Source organism: Plasmodium vinckei, assembly GCF_900681995.1.
Source record: "Plasmodium vinckei vinckei genome assembly, chromosome: PVVCY_10".
Taxonomy (NCBI): Eukaryota; Apicomplexa; class Aconoidasida; order Haemosporida; family Plasmodiidae; genus Plasmodium; species Plasmodium vinckei.
The window spans coordinates 1,026,285-1,041,090 of NC_051302.1; the positions used below are offsets into that span (position 1 = coordinate 1,026,285).

A 14,806-nucleotide genomic window follows, 5' to 3' on the forward strand; every position below is an offset into this window, starting at 1 on the left:
TGGTGGTGTTGATTTGGAGTCAACTAGGGTTTACTCACTCTTTTTTTTTTTCATGTTTTTTTCTTCTTTTTTTTCTTCTTTTTTTTCTGCTTTTTTTTCTACGTTTTTTCTACTTTTTTAAAAATTTGTGCCACATTTGACTATTTACACTGATAAACATAACTCATGATAATTTTGTCAACAAATTAAAAAATGTTAAGCCTCGTCAATTATCGATGGAATAGGTATGCAAAAACTACAAGTTAGCATATGGGAGGGTTTCTTATTATCAATTTTCCAAATTTTGCTGAACGAATAGACCATATTTTTGAACATGATCAAACCATGAGGACTTATGTGATAGTAATGAATTTAGAATAGATGAGACTTCCAATATATTTACTCTAATTTGTAACATAGAGTCTCTATCTCTAAGTGTAACTGTTTTATCTTTTAATGTTTGAAAATCAATAGTTACAGCAAATGGTATACCTATTTCATCAGTTCTAGCATATTTTTTCCCGATTGAAACACTAGAATTATCTAATTTACATGATATATTATTTTCATTTAAAATTGTTTGTATTTGTTTAATATAAGGATAAAACTCTTTATTATTTGATATAGATAATACTGAGCATTTGATTGGCGAAACTGCATAAGGTAATGATAAATAATGTCTTTCTTCTTTATCATCTGTAAATTGCCTAATCCTAAATGAATGTTCTAAAATACAAAATATAATTCTTCCAATACCAAATGAAGGTTCTATAACATTAGGGATAAAATTTGTTTCTTGTACTTTTTTATTATATTTTTGAAAGGAAATCATATCTCTTGTTAGTTCAAAAGTTTGGGTAGTTCCATCTGAATTATTTGAAGAATCTTTTAAAATATATTTTTGATTTTTATTTAATTCTTGTTCGATATTTAATAAATCTTCATTAGTTTTTTCATTTAGTATTTTATAAATTTTGTTTTGATCACTTTTAAATTTCATACCAATTTTTGCTTTATTAGGGACAATTTTTACAAATTCAACATCGATAGGTTTATCGTATTTTTGACAACCATACATATTTGCCCCAGTAGAATTCATATGATGTTTTAAATCATAAGCCGATCTATCAGCATGTCCTACACATTCAATATATCCATAGGATGTTAATATTTCTGCATCCCAACAATCATTAGCATAATGTGCCATTTCTTTGTCTAAATGTTGTCTATATCTAATTCCATCTTTCTTTATACCACACTTTAATAAAAATAAATATGTTCTTGCTAAAAAATATGCTAAAGCTTCATTACAAATTATTCCTTTTTTTACTGCTTCTTCTAAAGTCATATTAGTTATAACTTTTCCATCATCTTTTAATTGATTTTCTCTAGGATATAATGGCAAAATTAAATGTTTATATAAATCATATTTTTCATGATTACTTTTTTCAGGATTAAAAAAATATTCTATTTCTCCCATTTCAAATTCACGTACTCTAAGTAGACCATTTCTCGGTGATATTTCGTTTCGAAATCCTAAACCTATTTGTGCCCCAGCAAATGGCATTTTACCACCATTATATTCAAGTAATTTTTTAAAATTTACAAAAATACCTTGAGCAGTTTCAGGTCGTAAATAAGCTACATTACTTTTAGTCATATCATTTGAAGCTTTTTTATTATTCACTTTTTTTCCATCATTTTCAATCATATCATTTTCATTACTTTCTTTTGGACCTATTTTTGTTTGGAACATCAAATTGAAGGGAAAAGGATCAGATAAATCATTTTTTTCAGGAGATTTAATATTATACTTGTTAATTATATTTTTTATTTCAGTTTCATTCATTCCATCTAATTTTCTCAATACAGATTCGATTTCTTGTATTGTTTGTGTATCATTGGTATTTGCATTTTCACATTTATCGAAACTTTTTTCTCGTTTTTCATTTCCATCATTTTTTTGTCCCTTTATTTCATCTAACTTATTTTTTAACCATTCAGCTAGATATTTATCAGCTCTATAACAATCTTTTGTTACAACATCTTTAATCATTAGATCAGTAAACCTATCAACATGTCCAGATGTTTTTAAAACAGAATATGGAGTTATACAAGTTCCTTTTATTTCTAGCATTTCATCATAAAAAACAAAATGATGTCTCCATAATTTTTCTAATTCATATTTTAATAAACATCCTGAAGGTCCATAATCAATCAATCCTGAAACACCTCCATATATTTCAAAAGAATTTGTATAAAACAGTCTTCTTTTTATTAAACTTTCTAAGTGTGGTCTATTTTCAACAAGGTTTAATGGTTGGCTTATTATGGCACATAATTTGTTTAAAGTTTTTTTTTTTTCTTCTAACAATTTTTGATTACTTTCATATTCTTTTTTTAAATCAGGATCATCATTTATAATTTTGATTGATTCATTTCTTTCTATTAATAATGATATCTCTTGACTTACTTTTTCGATTTGTTTTTCTATACTCTCACTATTATTTATATCCATTTTTATATCCATTTTTATATCCATTTTTATATCCATTTTTATATCCGTTGGTTTGGTTGAAAAAAGTACATAGTTTATTTTTTTCTTTGGTTTTATAATTATATTTTTATGAAAAGTATGAAAGTTTTGTATGTATGAATTTTTTTTTATCCCTTTCAATTGTTTTATGTATACCTTTGGTTTTATTTTATATACTGGGTGGGATATTTTACAGCTAGCTAAATTGTAGGATATTCTTTGCAAGAGCATATATAGAACAATGGTTAAAAATATTCTCATATAATTATAAAAAATGGAAAAACAAAATTATCATGTTTACAAATTTGGTACTGATACAGTAATTAATTGAATATACCATGGCTATGAATTTTTTTAAATTAAAAATCTGCCATATCTCTCTCTCACTCTTTCTATATATATACAGTTTTAATTTGCTATAAATTTTTTTTTTAATTTTACAAATTTATGAAATTTTTTTTTCTTTATTTTACATAAAACCGGGGAAATTCAAAATTAAGAAGGTTTAAATAATTTTAGCGGTAGAAAAAAAGGCATGCAAACAAGTATATTCCAACATTTATATACATATGTATAGGGCTAAACTGAACACGTAACAATTCAAGTAATTGATGAAAAAGGATATAACATAATTCTACACACATTCCAAATATTTATTGATAAGGTATAATCAAATTATTGTATGTAATAAACATTTTTTTTTTTATTTGTTTATATGAAAAAAACTGTGTTTCCAATTTTACAAAGTTGGCACATTCTGTCATATTGCACATTATGCATATATGTTATTATGCTAATTTAAAAGCTTTAGGGATTAGTAAAAAGTTCAAATAAAAAAAAAATAAAACCAATAGAAATAAATAATTAAACTAATTATGTAAACAGAATATTAATAGGATGTGCCAAAAAAAAAAAAAAATAAAACAAATAAGCAAATGCTAAACTAATTAAAGGACACATAATAGTATTGATATACTATTAATTCAAACTAAACAAGTGATAAATATGGATATTGTTCATGCATGTAACATATTTTAAAAGGGACTATTATAAAAATATCATCCTATGCAACATGCATAAAAAGTAGTAAAAATATACAAAAAAATGAACTATATTAAAAATGTTGTAAGTAAACGTTAGGCAAATTGAGACCCCTTATTAAGCATGATGAATTGATATATATAAATTATTTATTTATATGCATTTAGAAGGTCATCAATTTCAAGTAAATTGTTATATGAAAATTTTTTAATAACTTGTTCTCCCTTTTCTTGTATTATTTGTTCTATATTTGTTTTTCCATCTTGAAACCATCCCAATTGATCTGATATTAAATGGAGGTTACTACATTGTGGGCATCGAATAATAACGACTCCATTGTTGTAAGCTTGTTTTGAAAATTTCTTTGCACTTTTTTTTTCACATATTTTACATGTAAACATTAAAACCATATATTCTTTATTTTTTTTTCCCCCATCTTCCACATTTCTTTCTTTACTACTTGTTTCATTGTCAGCTAAATTTTCATTACTTATATTGATTATGTCTGTTGTATTGGTTTCGTTTTGATTATTATCACTGGGGGGGTGACCATTTTTATCAAGTGTTGTAAAGGATCTACTGTTATGAGATATATTTTCTTGATATATATTGTTTGTACTGTAATTATTCGGTGGGTATACAAAAGGAATGTTATTATATTTGTTTATACTTTTTACATTTTGATCAAAAGGGAATTGGGATATTCTTGTATAATTACTATAGTTCTGTTTTTTAAATAAGTATATTAATTTTTTTATATCATTATTTCTATTTTTTAAAATTAAATTATTACTTAAGCATGGTGATAATGATAATTTTGAAAGATTCCTTAATATTGGATGAACCATTTTTTTTCTTTTTTTTTTTTTTGTAAGAATAATTTAATTATTCTTGGTATTTATACAAATTACAAGACTATCATTAATTCATTGTTTATATATAATAATTTTTTTTTCTTTAAAATGGTTTTATTATTAAATAGAAAAATAAAATAAAAAATAACAAATAAATAATTAATTGTGGCATTTATTTTGTTTGTTTTTTTTTTATAAAAATGTACTATTATGTATTATGCACAAATTATTTGAACAGGGTTAGGGAAAAAAAATTCTTAAAAGATTGCACATAAAAAATAATTTTTGTTTTTTAATATACTGTTACACATTTAGGGAATATGGATTAGTATATATTTATTTTTTTTTTTTATGTTATATCTTAATTATATTATATTTATGTTTATGTATTTTTTTTAAATATTTCCACCATAAGTATTCAAAACAAAAGAATTAATGACTGTTTTGATATACTAATATTTTTTATTTATTTATCCGTTTTTATATTTTTTTAGTTTATATATATTATATTTTTAGTAATCCCCTTCCGCTTTTTGATCGCACACAATATGGAAGAATTCAATGTAAGTCATGTTGATGAAAAGAAAATCGAGGAAATAAAAAATGAAGGAAATAATATGTTTAAAAATAAAAAATATAAAGAAGCTATAAACATATATCTTAAGGTTCTTTCATATCTGTCCAATGACTCAAACAAGGAAATCGAAATAAAAAATATCGTAAAATATTTTAAAAAAAAAAACACACAGCATGAAAATGATGGAAATGGTTCACCTTCACACTGGGAAAATGTTAAAACAATTTTTATAAAGATATGTCATAATATATCATTATGTTACTACTTTTTAGAGGAATTCGAAAAATCTATTGAGTATTGCCTATACATTAATGATATGGATATGAACCATTCAAAAAGTTATCACACATTAGGTTTATGTTATGAAAAATTAAAAGACTATAAAAAATGTATAGCATATTTTGATAAATGTAAAACCATATTGTCTACCGAAAAAACAAATAAAACAGATGGGACTAAAGGTGAAATATACAGTAATAAAGCAGAAATAGATAAAATTAATGATAGATTAAAAATAATAATTAAACAAGTAGAGGATAGTAAACATGTAAATACTACAACATTAGATACAATTAAAAATGTTATTTTAGATAAAAATAGTACAGAAGAAAATAAAATAAAAATGTTACATTCTATTTATAATCAAAAGTTCTATTTACTTATTAAAGAAAATATTTTTAAATTTTTATTCGATATCATAAATGATAAAAATAATTATAGTTTACGTGTAGAAAAAAATTGTTTATATGTTATATATAAAATATTATCTAAATTAGAAAGTGAAAATATGAGTATTGAAAAAGAAAAAATCAAAAATACTAAAAGTTCAAATAGCTGTATTAGTACATTAGATGATATAAAATTTAAATATTACTATGATGCGGATTTTGTAAAGCTTCTCTTTTCTTTTAACGAACACTTTGATGAAGAATGGATAAGTAATTACATTAAAAATAAGACAAACAAGTTAGAAAATCTTAACTTTGACAAGGAAAAAGAAATAGAAAACAAGGAAGATCCATATAACCTCACAACCGACACATTAGTGTACATATTAAATATTATAAAATATGTACATGCCATAAATAATGAAAAAATATTAAAAATAATAAATCTTTATTATGCAAATAGTGACAATTCAACTTTGCAAAATAATGCATTAAGTGTAATTATTTTCATGTGTAAAAAAAAAAAATTCTTTATACAATCCTCTATTGATAAGGAAAAAAAAGCAAGCACAAAAAAGTTTTTAGACACATTAAATGAAAAATACAATATAGATACAAATAATTATGTTGTTGATTTTCATTTTTCGGATTGTTATAAAAATCCAGTTTGCATAAATTCAGAGATAAAAAAATTAATACAAAATTTTATAACAATGTATGATAGCTTTCCTAATGATGTAGAATATTCTATAATTTTGCTTATCACATTGTTGAGCGATCAAAATAGACCTACTGAAAAAGATACAGAAATAGGTGATTTAATACATGAGTGTGTAGATTTATATTTTCAAAATAATGAAATAAAGATCGAATGGTTTGTATTTGTAAAATGTTTATTTTTAGTTGATAAAGGTATTGTTTTAAATTATTTAATCGGGAAAACAGAATATATACTTTGTATTCTAACTTTTATTAATAATTCTATTGGTAGAGAAGCAAAAAAACATATATCTCTTTACATTGATGTATTGCTTCTACTTATGAATATACCCGAGTTACGTTTTATGTTAAGTAATTATATTGATGTATATGTAAGCATTCTTAAAATGCTAAACTATGATGAGAATTTTTTAAAATTGTTAATTGGAGGATTTAAACTATATATGCATAATGCTGATTTTAAGGAAAAAATTGCAGAAAATATTGATTTATTTACATATTCAAAGGAAATGCTAAAAGAATTTCTTTTAAATTATAATAGTCAAGAACAAAATACTGATCAATGTTCTAGCACATCTAAAGTCAAAAAAAATGAAACAAATAATGAAAAACGAGAAGATTCAAATTTGAATGATCAAAATTTAGATAGCGATTGTGCAAAAAATAAAAAACGCTCTAATATAGCATATAGTGATGATGTACTAAAAGATATTATTGAAATGTTATTTTATCTTAGTTTGCATATAGAATTTAAAAAACAATTATTGGAAGAAAAAAATAATTATATATTATTTTTTTTAATAAAAGCAGGAGAGGATATAAATAAAAAAAAATTAGACAATACATATAAATACATATATTGTAACACAATTAATAATCTTATTTTGACAAGAGAAGATGAAAAACTTCGAAGAAGAGAAATTAATAAAACAAATTTAGCAAACTTTGATAATGAACAAATAGAAGCTTTAGAACAGTTTTATAATAAATTGCCTAATTCTGCTGGAGCAAAAAATGATCCATTATATGATTATGGAGATAATGAAACCAGCAAAAAAATAATTAGTTTATTATTGTTTAGTGAAAAATATAATATGAATATAAATAAAAATAATACTATTTCAACTATGGCTAATAATAAATATAAAAATGGAACTATTATTAACACGATTTACAATTTTATTAATAATAATTTCTTCACAAAAAATATTGCTGAATCAATCTGTGAAATAATATCTAAATTTGTAAAAGACAATAGTAATATTGGCATTGTGCTTATTAACAATGGGTTAAAAGCTTTATTATTGTGTTCTAAGCATATTACTAATAAAAAGAATTGTTCTCTAGCATTATGTGAAATATTTATAAATACTAATCCGAAACTAATTCATTTTTATGAAGCTTATGATTCATTACCATTACTAATTGACCAACTAAATAATGATGAAGAATTATTAATTTTTAAATCATTAATGGCAATTACTAATATATTAACTATTGATGAAAATGTGGCAATAAAAGCTATGAACCTAAATTTATGGGGAAAATGTTTTGATGCTTTATCATCGGAAAATGAATATATAAGATCAGCGAGTTTAGAATGTATATGTAATTTATGTTCTCAAACCCATGTCCATCAATATATTTATGATAAATATCAAAAAATTGTAAAACAAAATGAAAATTATAAAGAAATTGATTTTGTAGAAATACAAATAATATATGCCTTTACTATGGAATACGATAATTATAAGGCTGTATTTGCATCTACAGGAGCACTGGGAATGCTATCATCAGATTTACGTCTTCCATTTTATTTAGTACAGACAAAATCCTTTAATCAAGTTTTTAACTCATTCCATAAAACTGATGATCAGAATATTTTATTGAGAATTTTAACATTTTTTAATAATATCATACTAAGTGAAAACATTCCTATCGATGTTATTGACAAAATAAAAAAAACGGTTAAGGAAAAAACTGGACTAAATGAGGAAAATACTCAAATTGCCAATTTGATTCTTAATTGAGTGATATGCAAAAAGCCCAGTATGCTTATTTGCTGAGACATAATATATGAACAATGTTTAGTAACCTATTTACCACTATTACCCATGCTTACCTTTTATATAAATTGTAGTTTTTTTTTCTCAATAAATCTATTTAAATATTCATTATATATACCCACTTTTTCATGCTTTTTATTTAAACCTTATTATGTAAGACTTATTTTATTTTTTAATTTTATTAACAGTTTTAGCTATAAAAGTAGTATAAATATATGGAGAAATCATATGCATAAAATAAAAAAATATAAAACATAAATATACATAAGCACACAAATATATTCCTCATTGTTTGTGTGTGTAAATAATTAAATAAGATATATAATGGTAGAATGAACAAACAATTTAATTACCTTTTTATGAAAATATAAAATATTGTGATAGTTGTCTACACACACATATTGTGTAAACAAACTAGCTTTACTAAAATTAGTTATATTTCCAAATAAATCGATTAAGGAATAAGCTGTTTTGATAGGTTTACTTTAAGGGCATATATATTTTTTATTTATAATTCATTGTTTAAGCTATTTTAATAAGCTAGCTCATATGCTTCAAAAAAAAAAATATTTATAAATTTGGTAGCTAGAAAATTTAATAATTGGTAAAAAGCTAATAATGAGAAATAAATTAAATTACAACATTATTAAAAATTTTGGCTATAAAAAAAAAAAAAAAAAAAACATATGATTTACCTGAATTGTTAATAAAAAAATTATACATTAGCGTTATTTTATAGTAATTTTTCCTAAAAAGACATGACTATTTATTTTTTTTAGATAGTAAACAGTTATTATAAAAAAGACCTTATCCCATTATTATCATTTATTGGTTATATTTAAGTTATATCTTTTACTTTTTTATGTACATTTATTTTTATATATTTTTTTTGGTTATGTATTATAACTATTCTTATAAAATTATTAATTTCTTAATCTTTAATATATATATTACATTTTTTATTATTGTTATTTTTAAAATTGTCTTAAAGCTTTAGTCAAATTATTTCAATTTTTGTTATTAATTTTCGCAATGTAAAACAACATTAATGCTTACATTTGTTGGAAAAACCACACCTTTTTAAAACATACACATTTATTTTATGGTATTAATTTATTGTCATTTTTTTATAATTCATAACCAGTTTGTGAGAACGCATATTTATTCATATTCTTTTTTAAAAAAACAGTCTACAATATCAGATAATATATTATTGAATTAAAAAAAGAAAAAGAGAGTATATTAACAAATTTATTATTCCCCTTTTTATTGTTTTAGTATTTTTTATCCTATACAATCGTTATATGATATGTGTAATTTTGTTTCGTAGTATGAAAGTAAGTTATATAATTATATGTTAAATTATAAATATTAAATATTGCGAATATGAGGAAAAGGAGTAATTCATTTTATAAATATATATACATATGTGTGTAGCCTTATGTTTTGCATAAATTCCTTTTGTTTCTATGATAATAGAAGAAATGAAACATGTGACTCTCTTATATATTTAGTGATATATGTGTAGCATATATGATATATTAATAAATACCAAATGCTAATTTGGTTTACTAAAAATTACATGGACATTATAAGCATTATATTATTATAAACACAATTAAAAAATGTTGTAGAATAGCTATGTATTAGTTTCTTAAGATTTTTTGTCAATCCCATTTTTTATTTTAAATAATTTTCATAAACATTTTTTGCTTATCTTTTGATATATTCATTTTTTTCGCATTTTTTTGTGCATGAATCTATTACAATTATAATTAAAAATATTGTCTGTGTTTGTGTAAAAGCAGCCAATTATATGTCTGTTTCCCGATGTGCCTTTTTAGGATCACACTACATATGGATGAACCATTTTTTTTGTAAAGCCTTTTGTATTTTTATTTTCATGTTTATTATATGATAAAAATTAAAAAGTTAATATGTTACCCAATATAATCATAATTAATTATAATTGGAATTTTTCATAAAGTGAAATGCTGATTTAAATATTAAAATTTAATTTCCTTTTTCATTTTATTCTGACCATTTATTAATATGTACATATATGCTTATGGTAACTAAAATAATTCTATTATTTTTCATTTTTCATTAAATTATATTATATAGTTTTATTCAATGTAAATATATATATAGATTTGTATACAATTGTAGAGTCTTACATTATAAGGCATTTTACATAAATATTAAGAATGATTATTATGAAATTATATAAGCATAACACATAAACTACATAATTACATAAAACATTGTGTACAATATATATCTTATACATTATTTAATCTCATGTTTTGTGATTTAAATTGTTGCAGTAGTAAAAATAGCCCCATCAAATTCATATTTATATGTATAATAAATCGCCAAAGTATTAGAATAAATCTAAAAAATATAATGTATTATTAGAAGCTTTGCGATTTTTAGAGACAAATATAGAAGTTAACTTTAGAATATATTTATATATATGGGCATATACTTATGATACATTTTTTACATTATATATAATATAAAAGCCTACACAATATAATGAAAAAAACAATTAATACAATTACGAAAAATTATATTGAGGAATGCTCAAGTTCTCAAAACAAAGATGTAGATAAAGACACATTCGTTTCCAATATTATAAATAGAGGAAAAAGAGAAGCAGAAATGCAAAATTTTGATGAAATAAAAGAGCATCAAAATAATATTAATTACATCAATAAATATTTAACAAAAATTTTTAATTTCGAAAAAGATTGCCAATCATCATTATCAAAAGAGGATACCACAAAAGGTAGTAGTGGAAGTGATGATTTTAGTGAAACACTTTCAAAAATGTTTACAAAAAATAATTCAAATATTGAATGGGAGCTAGACAATACATATGAATTTGAAACAATGGATGATAACAATTATTTGAAATTAGAGTCTTCTCTAAGTAAGACAAATCCAGAAACATTAAATGCTAAAAACAAAGAAAATATTATTAACAATATAAGCAATTTAAAATTAAAAAAGGCATACACAAATGGTGTTGACGGAAACGATAATATATTCTCAAGTAAATTGAATTTGAATAATTTTAATTCATTCAATGAATGTGATAATTTAGACAAATGCTTTCCCGGCAATGCTGACGTTTTTAAATTTAAAAAAGATAATATACCAAATAATGAAATAAATGCAAAATATCAAAGTTTAAAAGAACCTTCATATCAACACATAAAAAACAATAATTATGTTAACAAGGTCGATGACAATTTGCTAACAAGAATTTTGCATTCTTTAAATGAAAAGAATGATGAACAAAATAATGATTTAGAAGTAAGAAATTTCTCTAAAAAAAATGATAATTGTGATCATAGCAATTTTAATCCAAACAACTTCAGTATGAGTGATATTAATTCCTATGAAAAACATATGTCAAATGGGAACGGTTTAAATAACAAAAATTATAATTCACAAGATATGGTTGTAAACACTCTTAATCATTTAATAGAAAATTATGTAGGACATGAAAATAAAAATTTGGATCAAATCTTTAATGGAAAAGATAAGAAGAATGATGTAATAAATAATAATTTACAATCACCACAAATGATAGCAAACATGTATGAGGATAAAAAATTGTTGTCTGAATTAAATGAATTGTTGTCTTCAAACAATGCGAATTCTCAAACAATTAACAATAATATACATAAATATCAAATTTTATTAGAATATATTAACAACAAAATTGAAAAAGAAGCAACTCATAATATTAATAACAATTTTACAAAAATAAACGAATTTGATAGGGAGCTTATGGAAAGACAAAATAATGCAAGTTCCAATGAAAATTATAGCCCTAGACCTAATCTTGCTTATAATCCTCAAAATAGTACAAACAGGATTGATAATGAAATATTTCTCGGTCGTAATGATAATAATAATATTTCAATGATTGATGTATTAAAAAGTAAGATAAAATTTATATTGGAAAATGAAAATAATGATTATTTATTAACTAAGTATATTATAGATACCATAGATGAGTATAACAAGAACAAATATAATAAGGGCGTGAATGTAATAAATGCAGAAATAGGTAATAATAATAAAAAATCGGATGAAAGATCATTTAAAGAAAATGGCAATATAATAAATTACAATCATGATAATGTAAATTTTAGTAGAGTTAAAGATGACAAAGAATATCCATTTGTAATAAATATAAACAATGAGAATTTATATAATACTAATAGGATGATGGATAAGCAAAATGGATCATATAATGAAGGAGTAGGCAATAATTCAGAAGGCATTAAATTTAATATTTCTCATAATGAAAATACTTTGAACATGTGTAATGAAACAGATAGTGTCAATACTGATAATTTTAAGTTATTCCTGAAAAACAGGTTAGAAATAAATGAAGCAATACATGGAAATAATTACAACATGGATAGCAACAATAGAGATCTAAATAGCTGGGAATTTAACTATGATGAACTTAATCGTATTGCTAGCACAAAAAGGGACGAATCTGCACTAGAACCTAATTTATTATCAGTAAGGAATGAAAACAAAACGGTAAATAGTAATATAACAAGCAGCTATATGGATAATAATAGTATGATTAACTCCAACATGGGGAGCAATTACAATTATAATAATGCAATGATGGATAGTTCATTTTTTAATATGCAAAATGAGAAGGTTGGTGAACAAAATAATGAAAACATAAAGGGGCTAATGAATGAATCCCTTGAAACATATAAATCAATTTTTCAGCATCCTGTGCATTTATTAAACAAAAATAATATAGTGGTTGACTTGGATAATTATGAAAAAAACTCACGAACTGATGGGTTTCAAAATAATTCTGTTATTTCAAACTCGAACAATGTAGAAAATGGGAGCATAATAAATGATGTCGACACGTTTGGGCGCGTTAAAAGGGAATCGGAATATAAAAAGATTCAGACCGATTATTATGCAGCAATAAACTCGTCTAAAAATGAACAAAAAGGCAACGTATTTAATGATGAATATAGTTTTTTCTTAAAAAGCAAAAGTGCTGGGACAAATAATAGACCGAATTATGATAAATATAGTTATGAGACGAGAGGAGAAAGCTATTTTCAAAATGATGGTTCTTATTGGGAAGATATTAATTTGAATATTAGACGAGAAAAATATGAAGATAATGAACAATGGAATACAGTGAAAAAGGAAAGCAATAAATTTTTGGATAAAGAAGGGAAAAAAAAACTATCATTTTTTTTAAAAAAAAATAATTGTTCAAATAGTGGAAATGAAACAAATCCGGTGTGGAATAGAAATAGAAATTCAGTAAATTTATCAAGGACATCTCCAAGATTGTCATTCCATAATAAATTTGATGAACTAAGGAAAGGACATACCGAAAATTTTGGCAGTCCTGCAAGCCAAAAATTAAGGGGAAGATCATTTCTAAATAATGCAAAAGTTTCTAAAAAAAAAAAATCCACAGAAATAACTGATAAGCTAACAATGGAAGAATTAAAATCGATGTTAACTGAAAAAGATGAATCAAATTTAGAGAGCTTATTGCAATCATTGTATGATGATAGAATATTACCTTTATTAATTAATGTAAAGGGGAGAGCAGATGAATTTCATTTTACAGATATATTAAAAAATAATATAAAAGAAGCTTATAGTTTATTTCCAGATAAATATATAATAAAAAAGAATACAGATGGTGGGGAAGATTATGTAATATATTTTTTAAAAAAAAAAGTAAAGGATGATTATTTTTTTTCTACGAATAATTTAAAAGACATATATAAACCCCAATTATGGAAAAGTTTTGAAAAATATTTAAATGAAATAGCACAATCAGATGATTCAACATTATATACATTTTCAGGTGGTAGATATGGTATGGCAAAAGAATTACAACGAAGAAAGTTACCGTTTTTTGACGGATTATATTTAGGAGAATTATGTCATATTGTTCATTTAAGTACTAATAAAAAAATGATAGCATATGAGAATAATTATTTAAAACCAATCAATCAATGTCATAAATATACCAACGCCAAATTAGGGATTGCTAATACTGATGACAAAAATATGGAAAATTATATTATGACAATAAGTGAATTAAAACTATATATGAACAAATTATTAAAGTATTATAAAGGTGGATTTAACATATCTACGTTAAAAAAAAAGTTAAAGAATCGTTTTAATAAGCAATTATGTGAAAGTGTTTTTCATTGTATTAAATTGATAGAGGTTTTGCAACTGAAGGAATTGAAAGACACGTGCGTAGTTGACTCTGAGCTCAAAATAGTGAAAAGTGTCCATGACGTATTTCCATAATTGCTCCCAATTTGTTT

At 23.2% G+C, this 14,806-nt stretch overlaps 4 protein-coding genes across 4 annotated transcripts; 2 read left to right on the plus strand and 2 right to left on the minus strand.

The window, feature by feature from the left end:
• Window positions 1-268: 268 nt before the first annotated feature.
• PVVCY_1002770 (glycine--tRNA ligase, putative) lies at window positions 269-2,533 on the minus strand (the record flags this gene model as incomplete). Its single annotated transcript, XM_008625726.1, has 1 exon — window positions 269-2,533. The coding sequence occupies one exon, from the start codon at window positions 2,531-2,533 to the stop codon at window positions 269-271; it is 2,265 nt and encodes a 754-aa protein (XP_008623948.1).
• Window positions 2,534-3,705: 1,172 nt separating this feature from the next.
• On the minus strand, window positions 3,706-4,404 carry PVVCY_1002780 (Hsp70-escort protein 1, putative DNL-type zinc finger protein, putative; the record flags this gene model as incomplete). The annotated part of the gene is made up of 1 exon (XM_008625727.2): window positions 3,706-4,404. One exon carries the CDS (start codon window positions 4,402-4,404, stop codon window positions 3,706-3,708), a length of 699 nt encoding a protein of 232 aa, XP_008623949.2.
• Window positions 4,405-4,958: 554 nt separating this feature from the next.
• On the plus strand, window positions 4,959-8,405 carry PVVCY_1002790 (tetratricopeptide repeat protein, putative; the record flags this gene model as incomplete). The annotated part of the gene is made up of 1 exon (XM_008625728.2): window positions 4,959-8,405. The coding sequence occupies one exon, from the start codon at window positions 4,959-4,961 to the stop codon at window positions 8,403-8,405; it is 3,447 nt and encodes a 1,148-aa protein (XP_008623950.2).
• A 2,574-nt stretch (window positions 8,406-10,979) lies between these two features.
• PVVCY_1002800 (conserved Plasmodium protein, unknown function) lies at window positions 10,980-14,789 on the plus strand (the record flags this gene model as incomplete). Its single annotated transcript, XM_008625729.2, has 1 exon — window positions 10,980-14,789. The coding sequence occupies one exon, from the start codon at window positions 10,980-10,982 to the stop codon at window positions 14,787-14,789; it is 3,810 nt and encodes a 1,269-aa protein (XP_008623951.2).
• Between the last annotated feature and the right edge of the window lie 17 nt (window positions 14,790-14,806).